Source organism: Schistocerca serialis, chromosome 1 (assembly GCF_023864345.2).
Source record: "Schistocerca serialis cubense isolate TAMUIC-IGC-003099 chromosome 1, iqSchSeri2.2, whole genome shotgun sequence".
Lineage (NCBI taxonomy): Eukaryota > Metazoa > Arthropoda > Insecta > Orthoptera > Acrididae > Schistocerca > Schistocerca serialis.
This window is the reverse complement of record NC_064638.1, coordinates 1,158,913,403-1,158,935,450: the sequence shown is the minus strand read 5'-3', so window position 1 is coordinate 1,158,935,450 and position 22,048 is coordinate 1,158,913,403. Positions and strand designations below refer to the sequence as shown.

Genomic DNA, 22,048 nt, shown 5'->3' with positions numbered 1-22,048 from the left:
AGTTGATATGTACACTCCTGGAAATGGAAAAAAGAACACATTGACACCGGTGTGTCACACCCACCATACTTGCTCCAGACACTGCGAGAGGGCTGTACAAGCAATGATCACACGCACGGCACAGCGGACACACCAGGAACCGCGGTGTTGGCCGTCGAATGGCGCTAGCTGCGCAGCATTTGTGCACCGCCGCCGTCAGTGTCAGCCAGTTTGCCGTGGCATACGGAGCTCCATCGCAGTCTTTAACACTGGTAGCATGCCGCGACAGCGTGGACGTGAACCGTATGTGCAGTTGACGGACTTTGAGCGAGGGCGTATAGTGGGCATGCGGGAGGCCGGGTGGACGTACCGCCGAATTGCTCAACACGTGGGGCGTGAGGTCTCCACAGTACATCGATGTTGTCGCCAGTGGTCGGCGGAAGGTGCACGTGCCTGTCGACCTGGGACTGGGCCGCAGCGACGCACGGATGCACGCCAAGACCGTAGGATCCTACGCAGTGCCGTAGGGGACCGCACCGCCACTTCCCAGCAAATTAGGGACACTGTTGCTCCTGGGGTATCTGCGAGGACCATTCGCAACCGTCTCCATGAAGCTGGGCTACGGTCCCGCACACCGTTAGGCCGTCTTCCGCTCACGCCCCAACATCGTGCAGCCCGCCTCCAGTGGTGTCGCGACAGGCGTGAATGGAGGGACGAATGGAGACGTGTCGTCTTCAGCGATGAGAGTCGCTTCTGCCTTGGTGCCAATGATGGTCGTATGTGTGTTTGGCACCGTGCAGGTGAGCGCCACAATCAGGACTGCATACGACCGAGCCACACAGGGCCAACACCCGGCATCATGGTGTGGGGAGCGATCTCCTACACTGGCCGTACACCACTGGTGATCGTCGAGAGGACACTGAATAGTGCACGGTACATCCAAACCGTCATCGAACCCATTGTTCTACCATTCCTAGACCGGCAAGGGAACTTGCTGTTCCAACAGGACAATGCACGTCCGCATGTATCCCGTGCCACCCAACGTGCTCTAGAAGGTGTAAGTCAACTACCCTGGCCAGCAAGATCTCCGGATCTGTCCCCCATTGAGCATGTTTGGGACTGGATGAAGCGTCGTCTCACGCGGTCTGCACGTCCAGCACGAACGCTGGTCCAACTGCGGCGCCAGGTGGAAATGGCATGGCAAGCCGTTCCACAGGACTACATCCAGCATCTCTACGATCGTCTCCATGGGAGAATAGCAGCCTGCATTGCTGCGAAAGGTGGATATACACTGTACTAGTGCCGACATTGTGCATGCTCTGTTGCCTGTGTCTATGTGCCTGTGGTTCTGTCAGTGTGATCATGTGATGTATCTGACCCCAGGAATGTATCAATAAAGTTTCCCCTTCCTGGGACAATGAATTCACGGTGTTCTTATTTCAATTTCCAGGAGTGTACTTTTGCCAGGGTTCAGTTTCAGAATAAGCTTCAGGTTTTTGCCCTTTAAGTGGAATTGAACTGATTCCAGCATAAACACACTCACATTTATGCGCAACTATACGTGATGACACACCTAAATGCATCAACTGCTTTGTAGTCTTTGTACATACTTTGTTGCATAATCTTTTGGGGAAATGAAGCAGTGTAAAGCAAATCACCAAATATCTTGCAGTATCCTCTTCAGGGACCTAGCAGTTTTTACACTTATGTGCCAATGGTACATTCTGTTGTGGTTTTTGTGGTCAATAACAAGATTCAGTTCAGGGTGAACTCTGAAATTCGCTACCACAATACTAGAAATACAAATAATTTCCATATACACAATGTATCCCTAGCTTATTGCAGAACAAAAGTATTTGACATTGGTGGTTAACATCAGGCAAGAGAAACAAAGTAAAAGAATGCCTAGAAGTTGCAGGCTTTCCTGGCCTTCATCACTGGAGGTAAAGTAATCTAGGTTGTCAGGCAGCATCATATTACTTTTCAAATTTCATATTTACAATCAAAGATTCAGTGTTCTGCTGGTATCTTCCTCAGGATTTTCTGGTGTTCCTGGTTAGCAGAACATTGTCAAATACCAGTGTCACATTCACTTAAAAAAGGGAGTTTTCCACACTTGTTCATAAGAAGTGGAGTTATTGAGTGAAACAGTGCTGGCTACTATTGGTGGACCATCATCATTTGATAGGAAGCGATAACAGGCAGAGAAAGATAGGGGGAATTTTTGCCAAAATATTATTTGTGTGGCGCAGAGGTGGCTTCCCGACAGTGGTTTGTATTTCTCGTGCACTGTGGCTGAGTATTTACTTCCTTAATGGCAGTAATTTGTAAGCCTATAGCTGTCATCTTTATAGAAATTACTTTTGTTCACAGACACCACACCCAATTCTTAGATTTTCCTTCTGCTACTCAGAAAAACAAATCGTATACTCAGTATCCATCAGTGATGGGAACTAACTAGGTTGCCTGACTATGTACAGTCACACACTATTAAAGCAGTGGACATTGCTACCTGACGGGGGAAACTGCTTGTTAACAAAATTAAATTTATTAGCAATGAGACGGAAAAAACTGACACTGTGTATGAGTTATTTGGCAGCAGTTTCTTTGAAGTTATGAACAATGCAAGGAATACCAACCTTGTGGGAACTTTACAGCGTATGTCACACACAAGTTGACTTCAGACCTAGCAGAGAAACTCTGACAAGGGGATTGCTTCTAGTCAGGGATGGGGATCAGAGAACAGACTGAATGGTAATATGGTTTAGGGTGCCATATATCTGACCCTAAAACTGTTATTCCTGGTAGACATTCATTTCAAGAGACGAGATTAATTTATTTACCATCCATTAATACGATCTCAGTCTGTGTAGCAGTACCACAGTGTAGTGTGTAAGGTCGTAAATCACTACAGTGGAGATTGTGGGTTCTATTCTACCCCAAAGAAAATTGTTTTCCTGCTCTCTTGCTCTACTTTCACATTTTACAACAGCTGATAATTGCCTTAATGACTTTGGCTACAAATTAGATGACAAAAAAAAAAAAAAAAAAAATACAGTAAAACATGCTCAAATCAGCACATGTATAATTCGGAAATCTGCCCAAACCGTAGAAGTATTTCAGTCCTGACTCATTCAGTGCACTTTTATATGCTGATTTTTTGTACAAAGCGGAATGTGTCTAACATGAAAACGGAAAGTAAATCTTAGAGCATACTTAATAATTCATTGTATAATGCGAAAAAGAGCCTATACAGTACTACTGTAATACAGTTCACTAGTTATTCAAGACTCTACAAGAATGTTACTTTTAACACCTCTGTTAAATGGTGCAAAACCAGGAAAAGAGCTCCAGCACAGCGCGACGCTGCTGGTGTGGACCTAAAACTGCGCTGTTCTGTGCAACAACAAGTAAGTTATGCTCAGTGTTAGTACAGTACATCAAAGGAAATGGTTCATTCATCAGCACTCTGTCGGCTTTCTCGTTTTCTTCATTATTGACGCATGCCAGCACATACAGAAACATTGTTGCGCATTTACCAACACTCTGCTGCAATGTGCACAGTGAAAGAGGTGGGTATGGCTCCTTTAGACAATGGTTTTACCTGGCAAGGTGATTATTTTCTGCCAGCTTCAGTTGACTAACAGCACTTTAAGAGATACAGTAACATGATGTCAAACAACCGGTATGTGTAGTTAACACTTAACGAAAAGATTAATGTAATTGAGGTGAGTGGGGGGGGGGGGGGGGGGGGAGGGGGGGGGGGGAACCTTACCTTTATCTGGACCCATGTTGCAGAGTGAGGCTCTCAAAGTCGCTAAAGAGCACAGGATGGCTGGACAATCTCAAAGCTAGGCACAACATCGTGTGGAATGAGGTGTGTGGGGAAGTTAAGGATGTGCAGGAAAGTGTTCCAACAGAATGGAAGGCAGCACTGTCCACCTTAATTGTGAATTATGACCCGAAAGATATGTTCAATGCTGATGAAACTAGACTGTTTTATCACGCGCTGTCTTCAAATTTGCTAGCAATTTTAGGAGAAAAGTGCATTGGCGAAAAAATGTCCAAGGGAAGACTCACTATACTGCTGTGTGGAAACATGTTAGGTGAAATGGAGAAGCCACTGGTGATTGGAAAGGTGGCAAAACCAAGTTGTTTCAGAAACATAGGCGTCAGTAAGCTTCCAGTCACATGAAGAAGCAATGAAAAGGTGTGGATGGAGAGTGGTCTTATGGAAGAATGGCTGGACTCTTTCAATACCAAAATAAAAAAAGGAAATCGTCAAGTTCTCCTTTTCCTAGACAATGCAACCTGCCACCCGAAAGTAACATTATCAAATGTGAAATTGGCTTGGTTCCTTCCAGGTTCAACCAGCCTCACATAACCAATGGACCAGGGGGTTGACATTCAAGTATCATCATAGGTGATTACTGCTGCAACCTCTTATTGTTAGTGTTGAAGAAGCTGAAAGTGCATTTGCTCTTGTGTGGTCAGTTTCTGTCCTGGATGCAGTAAATTGGATTGGCTTGGCAGTAAAGGAAATAAAACCGGAAACTGTCACCAAGTGCTTCAACAAAGAGGGGTTTGGCGGTCAAGAACAAGACGCTTCTGTGGCCATCAAAGTTCAAGAAAATGTAACTACTGAATTAATGAAAATGCGAAACATTCCATGTAGTGCAGATGATTACATTCAAAGTGGTGACCTTCTGTCAACTCACTCCACTTTCACTTCTCCAACAGATTTAATAGAAATCCACAATACAGAGGATGATGAAAAAGAAACAAAGGAAGAAGAAGAGGTGTAAAATATGTCCCTATAAAAATTAATATGCCTGAAGAAGCCATTGTGTGCATAAATGATGTTCCGAAATTTGCAGCACACAGATTCTCCCAAGTTGTATGTACATACAATAACAAACAAGTTTAGAGTGCATGTAAAAATATAGAAATGCAGTGTTATTTATCAATTAGTGTAATAATTCAGTGTTCTATTGTCCAATATACAGTACTACTGTGCTTGAGTGAAGGTACGTAAATACAGTACATGATTAATTTAAAAAAAATTACTGTACCTTTGTGCATGATGCCCAACAAATTTTACTTAACCCAGTGAGTTTTGTGTAATCAGGAAACTTGTCCAATTTAGAAAATTACATCAGTCCCAAGTGATTTGTTTTGAGCAAGTTTTACTGTACAATTGATCTCATATTTCATATACAGCAGGCATGTACAAATTTATTTATTATGTTATGATTAATAATTTTGAGAGTGATAGTCCTTGTAGAAACATTGGTAACAAACAGCTCTCATACAATGAATATTATATAAAGGACATCTTGCCACAGTGGTGTTTAACATGCAAAACAATTTGCAGGGAAAATTTGTCACTAACATTCTGCAAGGCTTTTCATATATTAATTGTGTAGCCACAAACCAGAGTCTAACTGGAATTTACCCTTACTTTCACAAAAGTGAATCCATAACAATGTCAGACTGTTACGTTTTCCTTTTTATTTAAAACAGCTCAATGTAGGCACAATTTCATCACATCACACTTATCTGGAGCAATTTTCTCTCATATTATCTCTGTAGTACCTGCTAATGGTATTGTGATGAAGCAAGCTGGGATCTCTTTACTTCCCCTCCTGTTTTGCCATCTGCCTCAAATTCATTTTTGCCTAATTACCATTAACATGCATGAGTATAATCTGCATTTCCATAAAAGGGAAAGGTTGGGCCCCAGTCTTGAGGAATATAGCACCAGGTCTAATTTTGTGCTTAGTTTTGTGTATGTAATTAATTTCCTAAGTTATTTTGACAGTTCCTAGTTAATATCTTTTGCTACAGGGTGAAATCAGTAATTGTTTCATGGCTTAGATTCTAATGTTGACTTATAAACAAATATAAATTCTGTACTAATTATAAACATTTGGAAGAAGAACTACTACCATTGTTAAAGTATTTATTTGGCTATATTCAAAAACACATTAGCAAAGCCAGCCGTTTACTAATTCCAAAATAATTGCCATGTTCATCAAAAGTATTGTTTGTACAATTATATCTGTTAATTTCATTATTTAAACAAATAATTCAGCCTAACCTTTGTGGTAGAAGGAACTGTTAAAAAAGGAATTTTTCAACGTATTCGGTTAATTGAATGGGTTATGTTTTAAATGTAATTTCTGTAACTTAAACATCAAACAATGTATAGTGTCAGTGCCTGTTATTGTGAGGATGTATAAAGGAGCAATTTTTGGTCCCGAGGCTGATTTTCGTATGTGAAACATGTATTGGTTAGATTAACAACACTGCATCAAATTCGCAGTAAAATAAGTAACACAAATAGGTGGTGTGTTACAACAATTAATGACAATGTCTGTTTACTTTATTTGAAAAATAGTGTCACGCATATCATATTATTCTGCAAGAACTGAACTGTGTGGTTAGGTTTTTACTGCTCACAGATGTTCAGCAGCAAACTATTGTAGCAGTAGCTGCCTGCAACTTATTAATGAGGCTTATCAACATTTACCAATAATGAACTGGCCATATAATTGTGCAATATTGGAGGGTAGTGAACAATGAGAGTAAAGAACTATGAAACGCAATTATGCAACTGTTGGCTACATCATTTACAGCAGTCAGTGTTGAACTTCCACCCCCCCTCCCCCCCCCCCCTTCATTTTTCAGCCACTATAACAATGCAGCATGTTGACACCGAAGACTATCAACGAAGAAATAAAGTGTGCAAACATCACAGGATGAGAGTAAAAAAAGATTTGAAGTCAAGTCTTACAGCAATGTGAGTTGCAGATGACTTCACCATGAATAATATATCTAAAAAATGTACAGAATATTTCATAAAAGTGCGTTTTTTTCAACTAGATATATCACTTTCCCAGTGGATAACTTCCCAAAATGTAAACTCGGGAGCCAATTCCATTCACTACAGGTCTCAGCAGGCACCCTTCTCTAAGCATCTTCGGTAGACTACATAATATTCTGGGTGAGACAGATATTCAGGGCATTAGACTATTGTTAATACAGCTACACATTCTGAAGTGTGATAACAGATTTTTTCAATGCATTCACGCAACACGTCGTGTTGTAGTCCTGTCACTGGTATTTCCTTTTCCTGTTGGAGGTGTGTGTACCTCAACTTGTTTGTGTCAATAGACCTAATTACTGCCCCACCCCCACACAATTTTCTTAATGGTACTATTTCTCTATACACAACTACCATCCCCTACTCCCCTCTTTTTTCATCTGGTGGGCTTCTGACTCTTACCCTACTGTCCTTCCAGAACTCTAGTTCATATGTTCTCTTTCTTAGATAAACTAGGATTGACTACATTAAAACACAAAAATATCAAAGCAATAATTACCTCTTCCTTAGCAATTCTCATGTTATCATTAACATTGGAAAAGACCGTTGGCTTAATGAAGTAGCCTTTCCCACCAACAGCATCTCCTCCACATTCAAGCCGAGCTCCTTGTTCCTTTCCTGATTTTATTAAACCAAGTACCTTCTCAAACATATCCTGGTCAATCTGTGAATGATTAAGCATATCAATAAACAAGTATCATGGTCTCACACAGCAGAAGTTTTAAGTAAATAGTTAATGTCACTATTGTTTTCTACTGCAAGTTTGCTGTTTTAGCATGATATATTTAAAGTATTACTTTACCTGCTACATTTCAACAAACACCTAGTTGTTATAATTTTTAATATATCATGAAAGATCTCTGATTACTTTTTATTTAGATAGTAAGTCAAATAAAATGAAGCTTAAGGGAAGCAGAGTAAGCACAGTGCTTATACTAAAATCAATAATCAACCATGAATGTGTCTGCCAGTTAATAGTATTCCATATTTTACTGACCACAGAGTCTGATAGAGGCAATATTCAATTAACTAATGCTGACCAACCAGCTACCTTCACTAATGAGAATGGCAAAAATAAGCATTATTTGAAAATTTAAGATTAGTATGGATTTACATATTCTCGGGAATAGTCTTTAAAGAGTTAAAATTCCATTCAGACAACTATGAAAATAGATTTAATGCAGAGAAATTCTGATGTGGAACTATATGACTTCGTCAAAGAACTTGCACGAGTATTGTGAACAACAAAATATGAATTGTAAAGAAAATTGATATTATAACATCATCATCATCATCATCATCATCATCATCATCATCATCATCATCATCATCATAATATTATTATTATTATTATTATTATTATTATTATTATGGTGAATCAGTTTTCGCTGTCACATTTATCAGAAAATTCACCATTTCTTTGTTATAATTCCCTAATAACTTTATGTTGGTGTATTAATTTGTTTTATTGTTAATCAATAAATTTTTCTCTTGTCATTCACTCATAGCATATTTTGACTTCTCCATATGTTCAAAAATTTTCTTTTCAGTAACACTTGCCAACTGTTTTAATTCTGTGTAACATATTATGCACTATGAACTGCAAGCAGCTGACAAATATGCAAAGGATGGCTTTCTTTATCACAACTGACAGCAACTGCTGAGAAGTATGTGAGGATTATACTCTTATTTTCTGAAGTTCTGTAATGTACTCACTTAATTTTAAAGTCAGTTGTACATATATAAGAACAAACTTTCCATACTTTAGTTGCAGATTATTCTGTTGCAATCGCAAGTGTTGCTTTTGAGCCTTATTACACATTCAATAATTTCCTGTGTTATTAATATTTTTTTCTAGGTAAAACTGCATTCAATTCCTCTTCATTTGGGGTAGTCATTATTCCACAGAGTAAAATCAAATAACAGAAAATCCAGGATGGAATAATGACAATATTATGAAAAGGATAGACTGCTACCCACTATAAAGAAGAGATGTTGACTCACAGACAGACCACAAAAAGATTGCGGAATGTGAGAGTTTTCGGCCAAAAAGTCTTTGACCGAAAGCTTGCATATATTATGTGATCAAAAGTATCCAGACACCTGCCTGAAAATGACTTACAAGTTTGTGGTGCCCTCCATTGGTAATGCTGGAATTTAAATATGGTGTTGGCCCACCCTTAGCCTTGATGACAGCTTCCACTCTCACAGACACACATTCAATCAAGTGCTGGAAGGTTTCTCGGGGAATGGCAGCCCATTCTTTGCAGAGTGCTGCACTGAGGAGAGGTATCTATGTCCGTCGGTGAGGCCTGGTGCGAAGTCAGCATTTCAAAACATCCCGAAGGTTTTCTTTAAGATTCAGGTCAAGACTGTGCAGGCTAGTCCATTACAAGGATGTTATTGTCATGTAACCACTCTGACATAGGTCGTGCATTATGAACAGGTGCTCGATCGTGTTGAAAGATGCAATCACCATCCCTGAATTGCTATTCAACAGTGAGAAGCATAAAGGCACTTAAAACATCAATGTAGGCCTGTGCTGTGATAATTCCATGTAAAACAATGGGTGCAAGCCCAGCTGGTCTTAATTTATGTTAATTTCAACCTTCTCGGCATTTCTTCACTGTAACTACTGTTTGCTTCACTCTGTTTTAGTTATCTACATCTCTAATTGTCTTTCCTGTCTATTTTTCAGCCCCTCCCACCTCTGTTACATACAATGCTCTTAGCTTTTAACACTTATTAACTCATGCATGATGTTTAAGCAGTAATCTCTGTCTGCATATTACTCTGTCTTCCACCTTTAAGCTCTCAGGTTTTCAAAACTCATCCAATGCAGCCCCCCCCCCCCCCCCCACCCCCCAACAATCAGTCTTTCCTTCTCATCCCGTACGGTAGGTCTTACCTCACCCGTGGTTCTGGGTGACTTTCCTGTAGCCTACCCCTTTTCCTAGACCTCTCCAGTCCTTTTCCTTCACCCTTCTTCCTTCCCCTTCAACCCTTTTGCCTTTTTTCCTGAAGAAAGAGCCACTGGCCCCCAAAAACTTGCCAGTTACAACCATTTGTTATTTGTGTATGTTCTGTCACTGCTTGGTGAGTACATTTTTTATCTATCCAATTAAATAATTTTGTCAGTAATTGATTGTTTTCACTGTTATGTTTACTAACTTTTTTCATAACCCAATAACCCACAACTACTTCTCTCCTCTCCCCTCCCCCCCTCCCCTCTCTCCCCCCCCCTTTCATGGAACCCACAGCTCTTTTGTGGGTTGGTGAGCATGGGGCACCCTGTGGTACAACATGCAGCTAAGCATAACATGCTTGATTTCAATAGCTGCTTCATTACCCGAGCCATGGTAGTTATCCTTACAACACATTCTCCGCTCTTGTAACTATCCTGACCTCAACTTACAGTAACATACTGTCCCCACATCCTCCACCCAACAGGTTCCACCCCCTCTGTCCTGTCATCTCCTCCCCCTTTCTCATCTCCCATCCTCTTTGTTTGCTGTCCTCTGCCAACATACCCACCCATCTTTCCCCACTCCTCTCCTCCTTCCACCCCCCCCCCCCCCCCTCCCAGCCCCACAACCTCCTGATGCTGCACATTTTGGAATTTTAGTCCCTGTACACTCTGCCAGACAGCATCATCTCTCTCCCCACATGTGCACTACTATCCCTTCCTCTTTCCCATTCCCTCCAGATTGCTGCTTGCATCACACATGATAGTCGAATTCCTGCCTGAGATGCTGGAGTTGGCAGCCATGTGTGCATGAAGCGTGCCTGCTTGTGTTTATGAATGGTGTGTGTTTCTCTTTTGCTGATAAAGGTTGTGGCCAAAATCTTCATGTAAGTCTCTCTTAATTGTGCCTGTCTGAAGCTTAATGTGTCTTCTTTATGGTAAGTAGCAGTCTATCTTTTCCTTCAGTGTTGATATTCACTTTTGAAAGTATTACTGAGCCCACTGCATCATGATATTCATACATACATAATTGTGAAATGGATGTTTATAGTTCTTCATTTACATTTCTATAAAACGCTAACAAACAAAACAAGAATCAACAATAGTTTGCATCCAGTAAGTCTACATCATCTAGAGCTTCATTTAGGAGTTGCTAATACAACACAAAAGTACTGTTTCCAATAGGTCTCGCAGCCTACCTGAGGCCCCTGCTCGGTGCCATCACTGAAAGGATCCCCCACTTTTCGTGCTACAGCTTTAGCTGTTGCTTTTTTAACAAATTCACTATACACGTCATCTTGTACAAAAGTTCTTGATCCCGCACAGCAGTTCTGACCGTGGTTGGCGAATATGGCAGTGTGAGCAATCTCAACAGCTTCATCAACTGCAATGAAGTAGGTATTAAAAATGTGATGTACAATATCGCTTATGACTATTACACAGTTTATTTTGCCACACAGTTCAAAAATATAGATTCCAAGTAGAAGGTAACTATGTTAGATATCCTACACAATTAATTACAAAAATAGTTCTGTGAAGTAAATATCTACTTAAAATATTTAATCTTCAGAGGGACTTTGAAGAATCAAGTTAGAATGTTTTCTTCAAGATGATGATGAAAGCACATATTAACCAAATGCTCCAACCTCTCTACTTTATTTCCTTCCCACTCATTAAATGATTGGAATGCAGTTACATACAAAGTAGTTATTTATTGTAATTATGAGAAGTCATAAATATAGTGCCTTGTCAACACCAACTTCCTAATTCTCACTTAAGTCAAATATGAAAATGGAAAATCTTACTGTGTAATCTAATTTAAATGGATAGATAAAAAGTCTACTCATCACGCAGTGGCAGGGCAGACACACAATAGAAGATTGTAATTAGGCATGCTTTCAGAGCCAGTGGCTGCTTCTTCAGGCCGAAGGGTTAAAGGGGAAGGAAGAGGGGTGAAGGAAAATGGCTGGAGAGATCTAAGAAAAGGGGTAGATTTTGAGAAAGTCACCCAGAACCATGCGTCAGTGGAGACTTATCAGACAGGATAAGAAAGAAACACTGTTCTCATCTCATCCTGTAAGTCTCCCCTAATCTGCGGTCCTGGGTAACTCTCAAAATCTACCCCTTTTTCCTACATGTCTCCAATCCTTTTCCTTCACCCCTCTTCCTTCCCCTTAAACCCTTCTGCCCCAATAACGAGCCACTGGCTCCAAAATCTTAGCTAATTATAGCCTTCTTTTGTGTGTGTGTCCTGCTGCCACTTGGTGAGTAGATTTTTTATCCATCCAATTAAATTATTTAGTCAAAAATTGATTGTTTTCATACTTACTGAGTAATTTGGCACATAACATACCAGCCATCTCAGTCCTTCAAAAACAGACTTCAGTCTTAAATAAAGTCGCCAATCAAATGAAGATTCACCAAGAACATTTTAAAAAGTAAACATAAGTTCTCAATCTGAATCAAAGCTTTGCGAGTTGCTATTGCATTAATTTTAATTTTCCATCTGTGTATACCATGTATTCCTTTAATTTATTGTTTTGCAGTCACCCTCTCAACATAGCTCTCCCTCCTCCATTGGGCCAATAGACACTTATAACTGTAGGCTCATATTTCCTAAAATGATGTATTTTTAATGATTACCATTTCCTCACTTATATTTTTCGAGAACTATAACATGCAGTATAAGTTATTTGCTGATCGGATGCTATATTTCTATTATTTCCATGTGAATTGTTTCTTCAATCACAAATGTAAAGCTCTACTAACCATCAGCATCAGAAAGCACTACTAGCGGGCTCTTTCCACCAAGTTCCAGAGATACTCTTTTCAAGTTGGACTTCGCTGATGCCTCCATGATCAGATGACCAACCTAAAAGTCAAAAAATTAAAAATGTTATATTTAAATCTAACTATTTGTACTAAACAGTCTTTCAGAAATGATACATTTACAGTCCAATAATAGCATGAAACAACACACTTCTACAAGCAACTAAAAATATTTAGACTGTTTATGAAATAAATTATCTGTATAATGACCGAGTTAATTTTAATGGTTAATCCTACATAATTATAAGTAGCCATAATTCTTTCATGCTGAAACTGTTTAGACAATACAAAAATTAACTGCACAGAAAAGAATACACCGTAACCTAATAGGAACACACAACATGATATGTCTGTTAAGATCATGTATGTTCTGTGACTAGTAACAAGCACAAATTATTTGAAGAGATGAGACTTCATAATTTCTGGACATAGAAGGACATGCTAAACTATCAGGAAAAGACAAGATAAGAATTAAAATTGAAATGTCAACAACATAATATATTTGGAATGCTGTCTCATGGAAAGGGAGACAGAGAGCATTCAACACACACAAAAAACTGGAAAGAGATACTGGTTTGGGATATTTGGATGGGATAGAAGAGAGTGAAAAGGTACAATACACAATCAAATAAAACAACTGTGGAGAGTAGCAAAGCTAATAACGGTATGATGGCAAGAAAGGGGAATGGTTTAAGTGAAGCCTGGAGGAAAGATAAGAAGAAACATTAGGGTTTAACAATGATGCAGAAAAAGATAGATTGCTGCTTACCATAAAGAAGACACTGAGTTGCAGACAGGCACAATTAAAAAGACATGTACACAAAGCTTTCCACCGAAGCCTTCATCAGCAAAACAGAAACAGTGAAAGACACACCTTTCATGCATACAAGCAAGCACACATCACGCACACATGACTGTCCACTCCAACACCTCAGTCTGAATTTAACTATCATGTGGGATGGCAGCAGCAATCTGGAGGGCGTGGGGAAGGTGACGGGACGGTAGTGCATCGGTGGGTGACAGAGGAACACAGTTCGGTGGAGTGTGCAGGGACTAGAATGGCAACAGGTGCTGCATCAGGAGGTTGTGAGCAGGGAGGTGGGGAAAAAAGGAGAGGAGCAGGGAAAGATGGGCAGGTGCAGGCTGGAAGACGACTGTGAGGAGGAGATGATAGAAAAGAGGGGGTGGAAACTGTTGGGTGGAGGGTGTGGGGATAGTATGTTACCATAGGTTGATGCCAGGATAATTACGGGAGCACAGATGTGTTGTAAGGATAACTCCAATTTGCACAGTTCAAAACAGCTGGTGATGGAGAGGAGGATTCAGATGGCTCGGGAAGTGAAGCAGCCGTGGAAATCAAGCATGTTATGCTCAGGTGCTAGTTGTGTCACAGGTTTGGTGCTGGCCATTCATTCTTGTGGACAGGTGGTTGGTTATCATACTAATACAAAAAGTTGTGCAATAAGTACAGCAGAGCCGGTAAATTACATGGCTGCTTTCACAGGTGGTCCCACTCCTGATGGGGTGGAATCTGAGATAGGACTGGAATAGGATGTGCTGGGTGGTTGGAATGGGCAGCTTTGCACCTCTGTCTTCCACAGGGATGTGGTCCTTCTGGCAAGGGGTTGGGATTGGGAGTGGCATAGGGATAGACTAGGATATTGTAGAGGTGGTGTGGGCAACAGACCACCACTTTAGTAGGGGTGGGAAGGATGTTGGTTAGGGTGTCCCTCTTTGCAGAGCATGATGATAGGTAATTAAAGCCCTGGTGAAGGACATGGTTCAGTTGTTCCAGTCCAGGGTGGTTCTGGGCGAAAAAAAGGCACTCCTCTGTGGCCAGTTTATGGTGGTGGTGGGAAGATTGGGGGTGTGAGAGGAAATGAAATGGGAGATCTGTTTGCAGACTAGGTCTGGGGGATAGTGATTCCCTTTGAAGGCCTTGATGAGACTATCAGCATACTGAGGAATCATGTTCTTATCATTGCAAATACACCATCCCTGGTCAGCCAGGGAGTATGGGAGGGATTTTTTTGGTATGAAAAGGATGACAGCTGTTGAAATACAGGTATTGCTGGTGGTTGGTGGGTTTAATGTGGACAGAGATGCAAATAGAGCCATCAGGGAGGATGTCTTGGCCCTGAGATCATGAAGATGATATCGATGAACCTGAACCAGTGTAAGGGAGGCTAGGAAGGCTTCCCCTAGACGGCCCATCGCAGGTTGACACAGGAGGGTGCCCATAGCTGTGCCATGGATTTGTTTGTGTACCTTCCCTTCAACAGAGAAGTAGTTGTGGGTCAGGATAAAGTTAGTAAGGTGTATGGGGAATGAGGCATTGGGTTTGCAGTCTGAAGGATGTTTGAAAAAGTAGTGTTCAATAATAGTAAGACTGTGAGCATGAGGGATGTTGGCGTATAGTGAGGTGATGTGAAGCGATTCAGGTGGCAAAAGGGTAGTGATGATAAAGAGTCAGTGAAGGAACTGGTTCTTATCTTTGATGTTGGAGGCCAGATTATGGGCAATCGGGAGGTGGTATTTGTCAATGAGGGTCAAAATCCTTTCAGTGGTGGCACAATAACCAGCCACAATGGTGTATCCAGGATTGTTGGGTTCACGGATTTTGGGGCACTTGTAGAAGATGGGTGTCACAGAGGTGAGGATAGGTTCTGGGAAGGGTCTACGGCTTTAAGAAAAGATTAGAGATTGTGGTGGACTTATGGGATTGGATCACTCTGGCAGAGTTTACAGGTGGAGGAGTCAGATAACTGACTTGGCTTTCTGCCAGGTAGTCACTGCAGTTCATAACAACAGTGATGGAACCTTTGTCTGCAGGTAGGATGATTAGGTCAGGATTTGTTTTGAAGTTGTGTCTGGCTATTCTTTCTTCTGCTGAAAGGTTGGTATTCTGAGGAAGGAACCTGGGGAAGGATGGTGAGGCTAAGTTGGAGGTAAGGAATTCCTGGAATACGACCAGTGGGGAGTTAGGTGGGAGGGGGAGGGGGTCGCGAGGATCACAGTTTGATGGTGGTGTGAACCAAGAGAGCAGTTGGAGGCATTGGTGGCAAAGAAATGTTTCCATTGCAGGGATCAGGAGAAGGAGAGTAGGTTTTGACAAGTCCAGCATGGTTAAATTTGGGCATAGGGCTGAATGTGAGGCCTTCCTTCTGTGGAGATGAGAGTTTTGATGGAAAGGTTAACACCAGTGTTATGGGAATGTTCTGGCTCTAGATTTGGTGGAGAGTTGTTAGGGAGTTTTGGGGATGTGGAAGTTGAAAAGGGCAGCCAGGAAGGATTTAAGTGCTATGAGGGGTGGACATGGAGGAACATTGTGGGTAGGATAGGGGCTGGATAGTGGTGCCCTGAGGTGGCAGTAGGATGTTAGCAGGTTGGATAACTTATGGAGGTGGTGTCTAGACTGCTCCTCCAGGTGTTGGTTAAACACCTGTCAATAAAATGTCATTAGATATCACGCATTAACACTAACCGGACAATGAAAGAACAAAACTAGCTTTCTCAGATTTTGAGCAGTGAGGGGCTTTGAACTATTTCAGCTGCTTTTGATAATTATTCCAGCTAGCCTGAAGTTTACAATCTGCTTAATGAGCAACTGAACTTAACTCTGTGGATTAGTTAATGGTTTATAGTTAATATGTTATGGGACTCTATATCACACAAATTTACAATGAATAGTTGACTGAGGAAATGCACCTACATTTTAATCACAGTTGCACATGTATTATTATTATTATTATTATTATTATTATTATTATTATTATTATTTCTTTCCTTTCTCAGACATTACGTCTGGTTAAAAATGGAAAGCGACATGGACCTTGATCAAGCGTGACTTCCCTTTAACTGTACGGTATAAGTTACATTGCATTTAGGAACTTTCGGGTAATTGAACATGTATCAATAATTACAGATTTCTGTAGTTGTATATATATGTTTGGATGTAGTTGTATTGTGTTGATGTACTGGTGGATATTGTGTGGTATGACTCCTGTAGTTGATAGTATAATTGGTATAATGTCAACTTTATCCTGATGCCACATGTCCTTTACTTCCTCAGCCAGTTGTTGTATTAGGTATGGATATTTCGATTAGTTGTGTTAATTTCTTCTTTTTATTGGTGAGTATGATGTCAGGTTTGTTATGTGGTGTTGTTTTATCTGTTATAATGGTTCTGTTCCAGTATAATTTGTATTCATCATTCTCCAGGACATTTTGAGGTGCATACTTGTATGGGGGAATGTGTTGTTTTATTAGTTTATGTTGTATGGCAAGTTGTTGATGTATTATTTTTGCTACATTGTCGTGTATTCTGTATTTGCTAGTATTGTACTTCCACTTGTGATGTGATCTACTGTTTCTATTTGTTTTTTGCAAAGTCTGCATTTATCTGTTGTGGTATTAGGATCTTTAATAATATGATTGCTGTAATATCTGATGTTCATTGTTTGATCCTGTATTGCAATCATGAATCCTTCCATCTCACTGTATATATTGCCTTTTCTTAGCCACGTGTTGGAAGTGTCTTGATCGATGTGTGGCTGTGTTAGTCTTTTTCCAATTTACTTTCTTTGTATCTGTTGATATTATGTGATCTAAAGGGATGTAGAAGTGGTTATGAAATTGCAATGGTGTAGCCGATGTATTTATATCAGTGATTGTTTTGTGTATTTTGCTAGTTTCTGCACATTCTATAAAGAATTTTCTTAAATTGTCTACCTGTCCATAATGTAGGTTTTTTTATGTCGATAAATCCCCTTCCTCCTTCCTTTCTGCTTAATGTGAATCTTTCTGTTGCTGAATGTATGTGTTGCATTCTATATTTGTGGCATTGTGATCGTGTAAGTGTATTGAGTGCTTCTAGTTCTGTGTTACTCCATTTCACTCCTCCAAATGAATAGGTCAATATTGGTATAGCATAAGTATTTATAGCTTTTGTCTTGTTTCTTGCTGTCAATTCTGTTTTCAGCATTTTTTTTAGTCTTTTTCTTTTAGTTCTTCTTTAATATTTGTATTATCTATTCCTATTTTTTTTCTGTATCCTAGATATTTATAGGTATCTGTTTTTTCCATCACTTCTATGCAGTCGCTGTGGTTATCCAATATGTAATCTTCTTGTTTAGTGTGTTTTCCCTTGACTAAGCTATTTTTATTACATTTGTCTGTTCCAAAAGCCATATTTATATCATTGCTAAATACTTCTGTTATCTTTAGTAATTGGTTGAGTTGTTGATTTGTTGCTGCCAGTAGTTTTAGATCATCCATGTATAGCAAATGTGTGATTTTGTGTTGGTATGTTCCAGTAATATTATATCCATAATTTGTATTATTTAGCATGTTGGATAGTGGGTTCAGAGCAAGGCAGAACCAGAAAGGACTTAATGAGTCTCCTTGGTATATTCCACGCTTAATCTGTATTGGCTGTGATGTGATATTATTTGAATTTGTTTGGATATTAAGTGTGGTTTTCCAATTTTTCATTACTGTTTCAATTTAGGATCTACTTTGTATATTTCCAATATTTGTAGTAACCATGAGTGGGGTACACTATCAAAAGCTTTTTGGTAATCAATGTATGCATAGTGTAGCGACCTTTCTTTAGTTTTAGCTTGATATGTCACCTCGCCATCTATTATCAGTTGCTCTTTACATCCTCATGCTTCTTTGCAGCAGCCTTTTTGTTCTTCATTTATAATTTTGTTCTGTGTTGTATGTGTAATTTCTGTGTAATGATTGAAGTTAATATTTTGTATATTGTTGGTAGGCATGTTATGGGCCGATATTTTGCTGGGTTTGCTGTGTCTGCTTGATCTTTAGGTTTCAGATAAGTTATTTCTTGTGTAAGTGTATCAGGGACTGTGTATGGGTCTGCAATGTAACTGTTAAATAATTTATATCTAAAAACAAAGATGATGAGACTTACCAAACAAAAGCGCTGGCAGGTCGATAGACACACAAACATACACACAAAATTCTAGCTTTCGCAACCAACGGTTGCTTCGTCAGGAAAGAGGGAAGGAGAGAGAAAGACGAAAGGATGTGGGTTTTAAGGGAGAGGGTAAGGAGTCATCCCAATCCCGGGAGCGGAAAGACTTACCTTAGGGGGAAAAAAGGACGGGTATACACTCGCGCACACACACACATATATCCATCTGCACATACACAGACACAAGCAGCCAGAAATTTGCTATTTTATCTTTTCCAGGGGCTTTCCAATTGTGAGTAGAATTAGTTGCTTGGGTGACTTCATGTTGCAAAATTATCACTTCAGGCATTTGTGGTGTCATCTTGTATGTATCTGTTTCTGCTTGTATCCACTGTGCATGTCTTATGTTGTACTGGGTTTGACCATATGTTGCTCCAGAAGTGTTCCATGTCTGTTATGTTTGGTGGATTGTCTATTTTAACGTGTGTGTTCTCTATCGTCTGGTAAAATTTCTTTTGGTTTGAGTTGAATGTTTGGTTTTATTTCCTTCTATTTTCACTTTTATTGTATCTTCTAAGTCGTTTGGCCAATGCTTGTAATTTCTGCTTCTTTTCATCTCATTGCTCTATCGCTTCTTGTTGTGAGATTTTACCTAACCTTTTACCTAACATTTCATTTCTTATAAATTGTGTTAGCTGTCTGATGTCTTTTCTCAGTTTTTCTATTCTGATCTTTAGCCTGTGTTTCCATGCTGGTTTTGTGGGTTTCTTCTGTGTGTTGGTTGGTTCTGATCTCTGCCTAGTATGTATATTTAGTGTAGTGAGTGCTTCTATATAAACCAGTAGTTGTAACTCTTCCATAGTTGTATTTTCATTTATTTTGTTGTGTATGATTGTGTTTATAGTTGTTATTGTTGTTTCAACTTGTGGGTTATTTGGTGGTCTATGCAAGAATGGTCTAATGTCTGTATTTGTGTCTTTGTATTCTATATATGTCAGCTGAAATTTTTCTTCTATGTCTAACATGTGTGTCATTTCATGTTCTATTTGCGCTTGTTCTGGTGGCTGTCTTAAGATTTCATTTTCCGCTGATTGTTTAATTGATGCATGTTGTTCTTAATTTGTTTGCTCTGGGATGTTTGAGTCAATTACTGTATTTTCTTCTTCTTCTTCTTCTGATTGCACACTATTTTGTTCCAGTATTTGTTGTAATTGTTGTTTGATGTTTTCTAATTTTGACTGGGGTATCCTGTTATTTTTTATTATTACACGGATCTGATCAGCTAGTCATTGTTCTGTTAAAAATTTTAATTCTGGGTATCTGGTAATAAATGTTGTGTATACTTGTGATCTGTATCCAGTTGTGTTGGTTCCTAAGTTTGTTGCTCGGTAATAACAGAACATGAGTGTCGGTTAACTTCATCTGACCATCTCAGCCCGTCTTTGTTTTCCTTGTAGGGTGGTTGCAGGAAGCATATTGTGCAAAACACCTCTATCTGGATTTAAATTATTTTCCGTGTGGCTAGCAGTGTCGTTACCATTGTGGACGGGCATAGGGTTCAAGCGTCATCCCCTACCATGACAGTGCTTGTCCTAGGCTTCATTAGTTCTGTCCTGAGCCAACTAATCACACTTAAAAGGGGGGGGGGGGGTTAGCCCTATTAGTGGTTTGTTCTTTTCGCCGCCTTTTACGACTGGCAGAAAATAATAATAATAATAATAATAATAATAATAATAATAATAATAATAATAATAATAATAATAATAATAATAATAATAATAATTATTATTATTATTATTATTATTATTATTATTATTATTATTATTATTATTTAATACCATATCCCTCTGCTTTTTGTAAGGTCACCAGTTTTATTTGTTATTTTTCATTGATGAATAAATAACCAGCTCATCAAATCTTAAATCACTGGTGTTAGGAACCATTACTGATTCTAAGGGACTTCTCGCTTATTATTAATTTATGAACCTGACACACTTAGAATATCAACAGCAGGACCACTAGTGTAACCTATATAGTTTAACCTAGCAAAACTTCAAGGCAATAACATGACAGTGTGTAACCCTTCCTTACAAAAAATAATCAGAAAGCATTAGCGAGGATTGCACATTTGTCCAACTTCCACAACTTCAACTTCAGTTTTTGTTGACTGATATTCAGATAGGGAGAAGTGAGCATTCCTGTAGTGTATGCCAAAAGAAGGTAGAGCTCAGCTGGACAACTATAATTATATACCATCAAGAACCACTACCTCACCATGGGCTATAGAAAACACTGTTCCACTGATACAACTCTGTTCACTGTGTGTCATACGTCACAATGATGTGTGGGTGCAGGAATACTGCCACTGAGTGCTTGAAGAATGGAGAAATGACACTGGATCTGACAAGCCATATTCACATTTGTACACCGATAGCAGAGAATGACTATGTGAAACAAAACAAGACAAACTCCCCTTGCCGCAGCACCACAGTTACGACAGTGGAGAATGTTTACACGGAATGAAATGACAAATGCCTCACAATATGTCTCACTGTTGTATTAAACAGGATTCTAGTGCCCAACCATATCCATCACTTCAGTTGTCTGCACATTGCAAGCAACCTATGCCTTCCACAAGACTGCATCCAGCTCCCATATTGTGTCAGAATGGTTTGAGGAACACTTGACAGGCTTTAGAGTGCTCCCCAGATCCACCAGATCAATTCTACGGGTTACATCTGTGATAACAAGTGAGATGTACACAGCTTGCAACTAGCTTCAACCATTCTTCATGGCTTGTGGCCAGTGGTTGAACAATCATGGACCAGGGCAGGTCCCCAAAGTATTGGTGTCTTGTGGAGCCCTAACAACACTTAATGAATGTTAAAAGTTGTATATACAACTATTTTAGCTGAGGAATTTTCCACTCCTTCCCTTATCTCAGTCTGAAAGATTACCCTCTCTACCATTTCTCACTCTACGTATTTTTGAATCTCATCTGTTACTGATATATCATTATTCACTTTTATCTCTTCCTATCCTGCTGTCTCTCCCAAACTCAGAAACCTGTGAAATTTTCTATCTAATCCATCTACAATCCTAGTTCCAGGAACCTTTCCTATCCTTTTAGAAGATGAAAAAAATCCTGGGTGAATGCTGTGGCTGTTTTACATCTGTGTGAATCTACTGATCTATAGTAAGTCTGGTTCTGGGATATAAAACAAGTTACAGAAGACACATGACGTAGTTACTGTTATTAATCATAATGTAACACACTGCCAGCGATATCTTATAGAAAAGTGGAATACTTGCCTCAGTAGATCCAGTAAATGCAATTTTGTTGATGTCAGGATGCATAGAAAGAGCAGCACCAGCTGTTGGTCCAAACCCTGTTATTACATTGATAACACCATTGGGAAACCCTGCCTAAAACAATAAAAACATATCACAG

At 39.6% G+C, this 22,048-nt stretch overlaps 1 protein-coding gene across 1 annotated transcript in view; it reads right to left on the bottom strand.

Annotated features, from left to right (window-relative positions):
* The window catches only part of LOC126418077 (aldehyde dehydrogenase, mitochondrial), a 125,885-nt gene that overhangs the window by 7,086 nt on the left and 96,751 nt on the right, over positions 1–22,048 (bottom strand). The window contains exons 6-9 of the mRNA XM_050085165.1: positions 21,910–22,023; positions 12,600–12,702; positions 11,030–11,214; positions 7,365–7,529 (exon numbers count right to left, since the gene is read on the bottom strand). Of these exons, the coding sequence (XP_049941122.1) occupies positions 7,365–7,529; positions 11,030–11,214; positions 12,600–12,702; positions 21,910–22,023 (567 nt within the window). The remainder of the gene's footprint in view (positions 1–7,364; positions 7,530–11,029; positions 11,215–12,599; positions 12,703–21,909; positions 22,024–22,048) is intronic.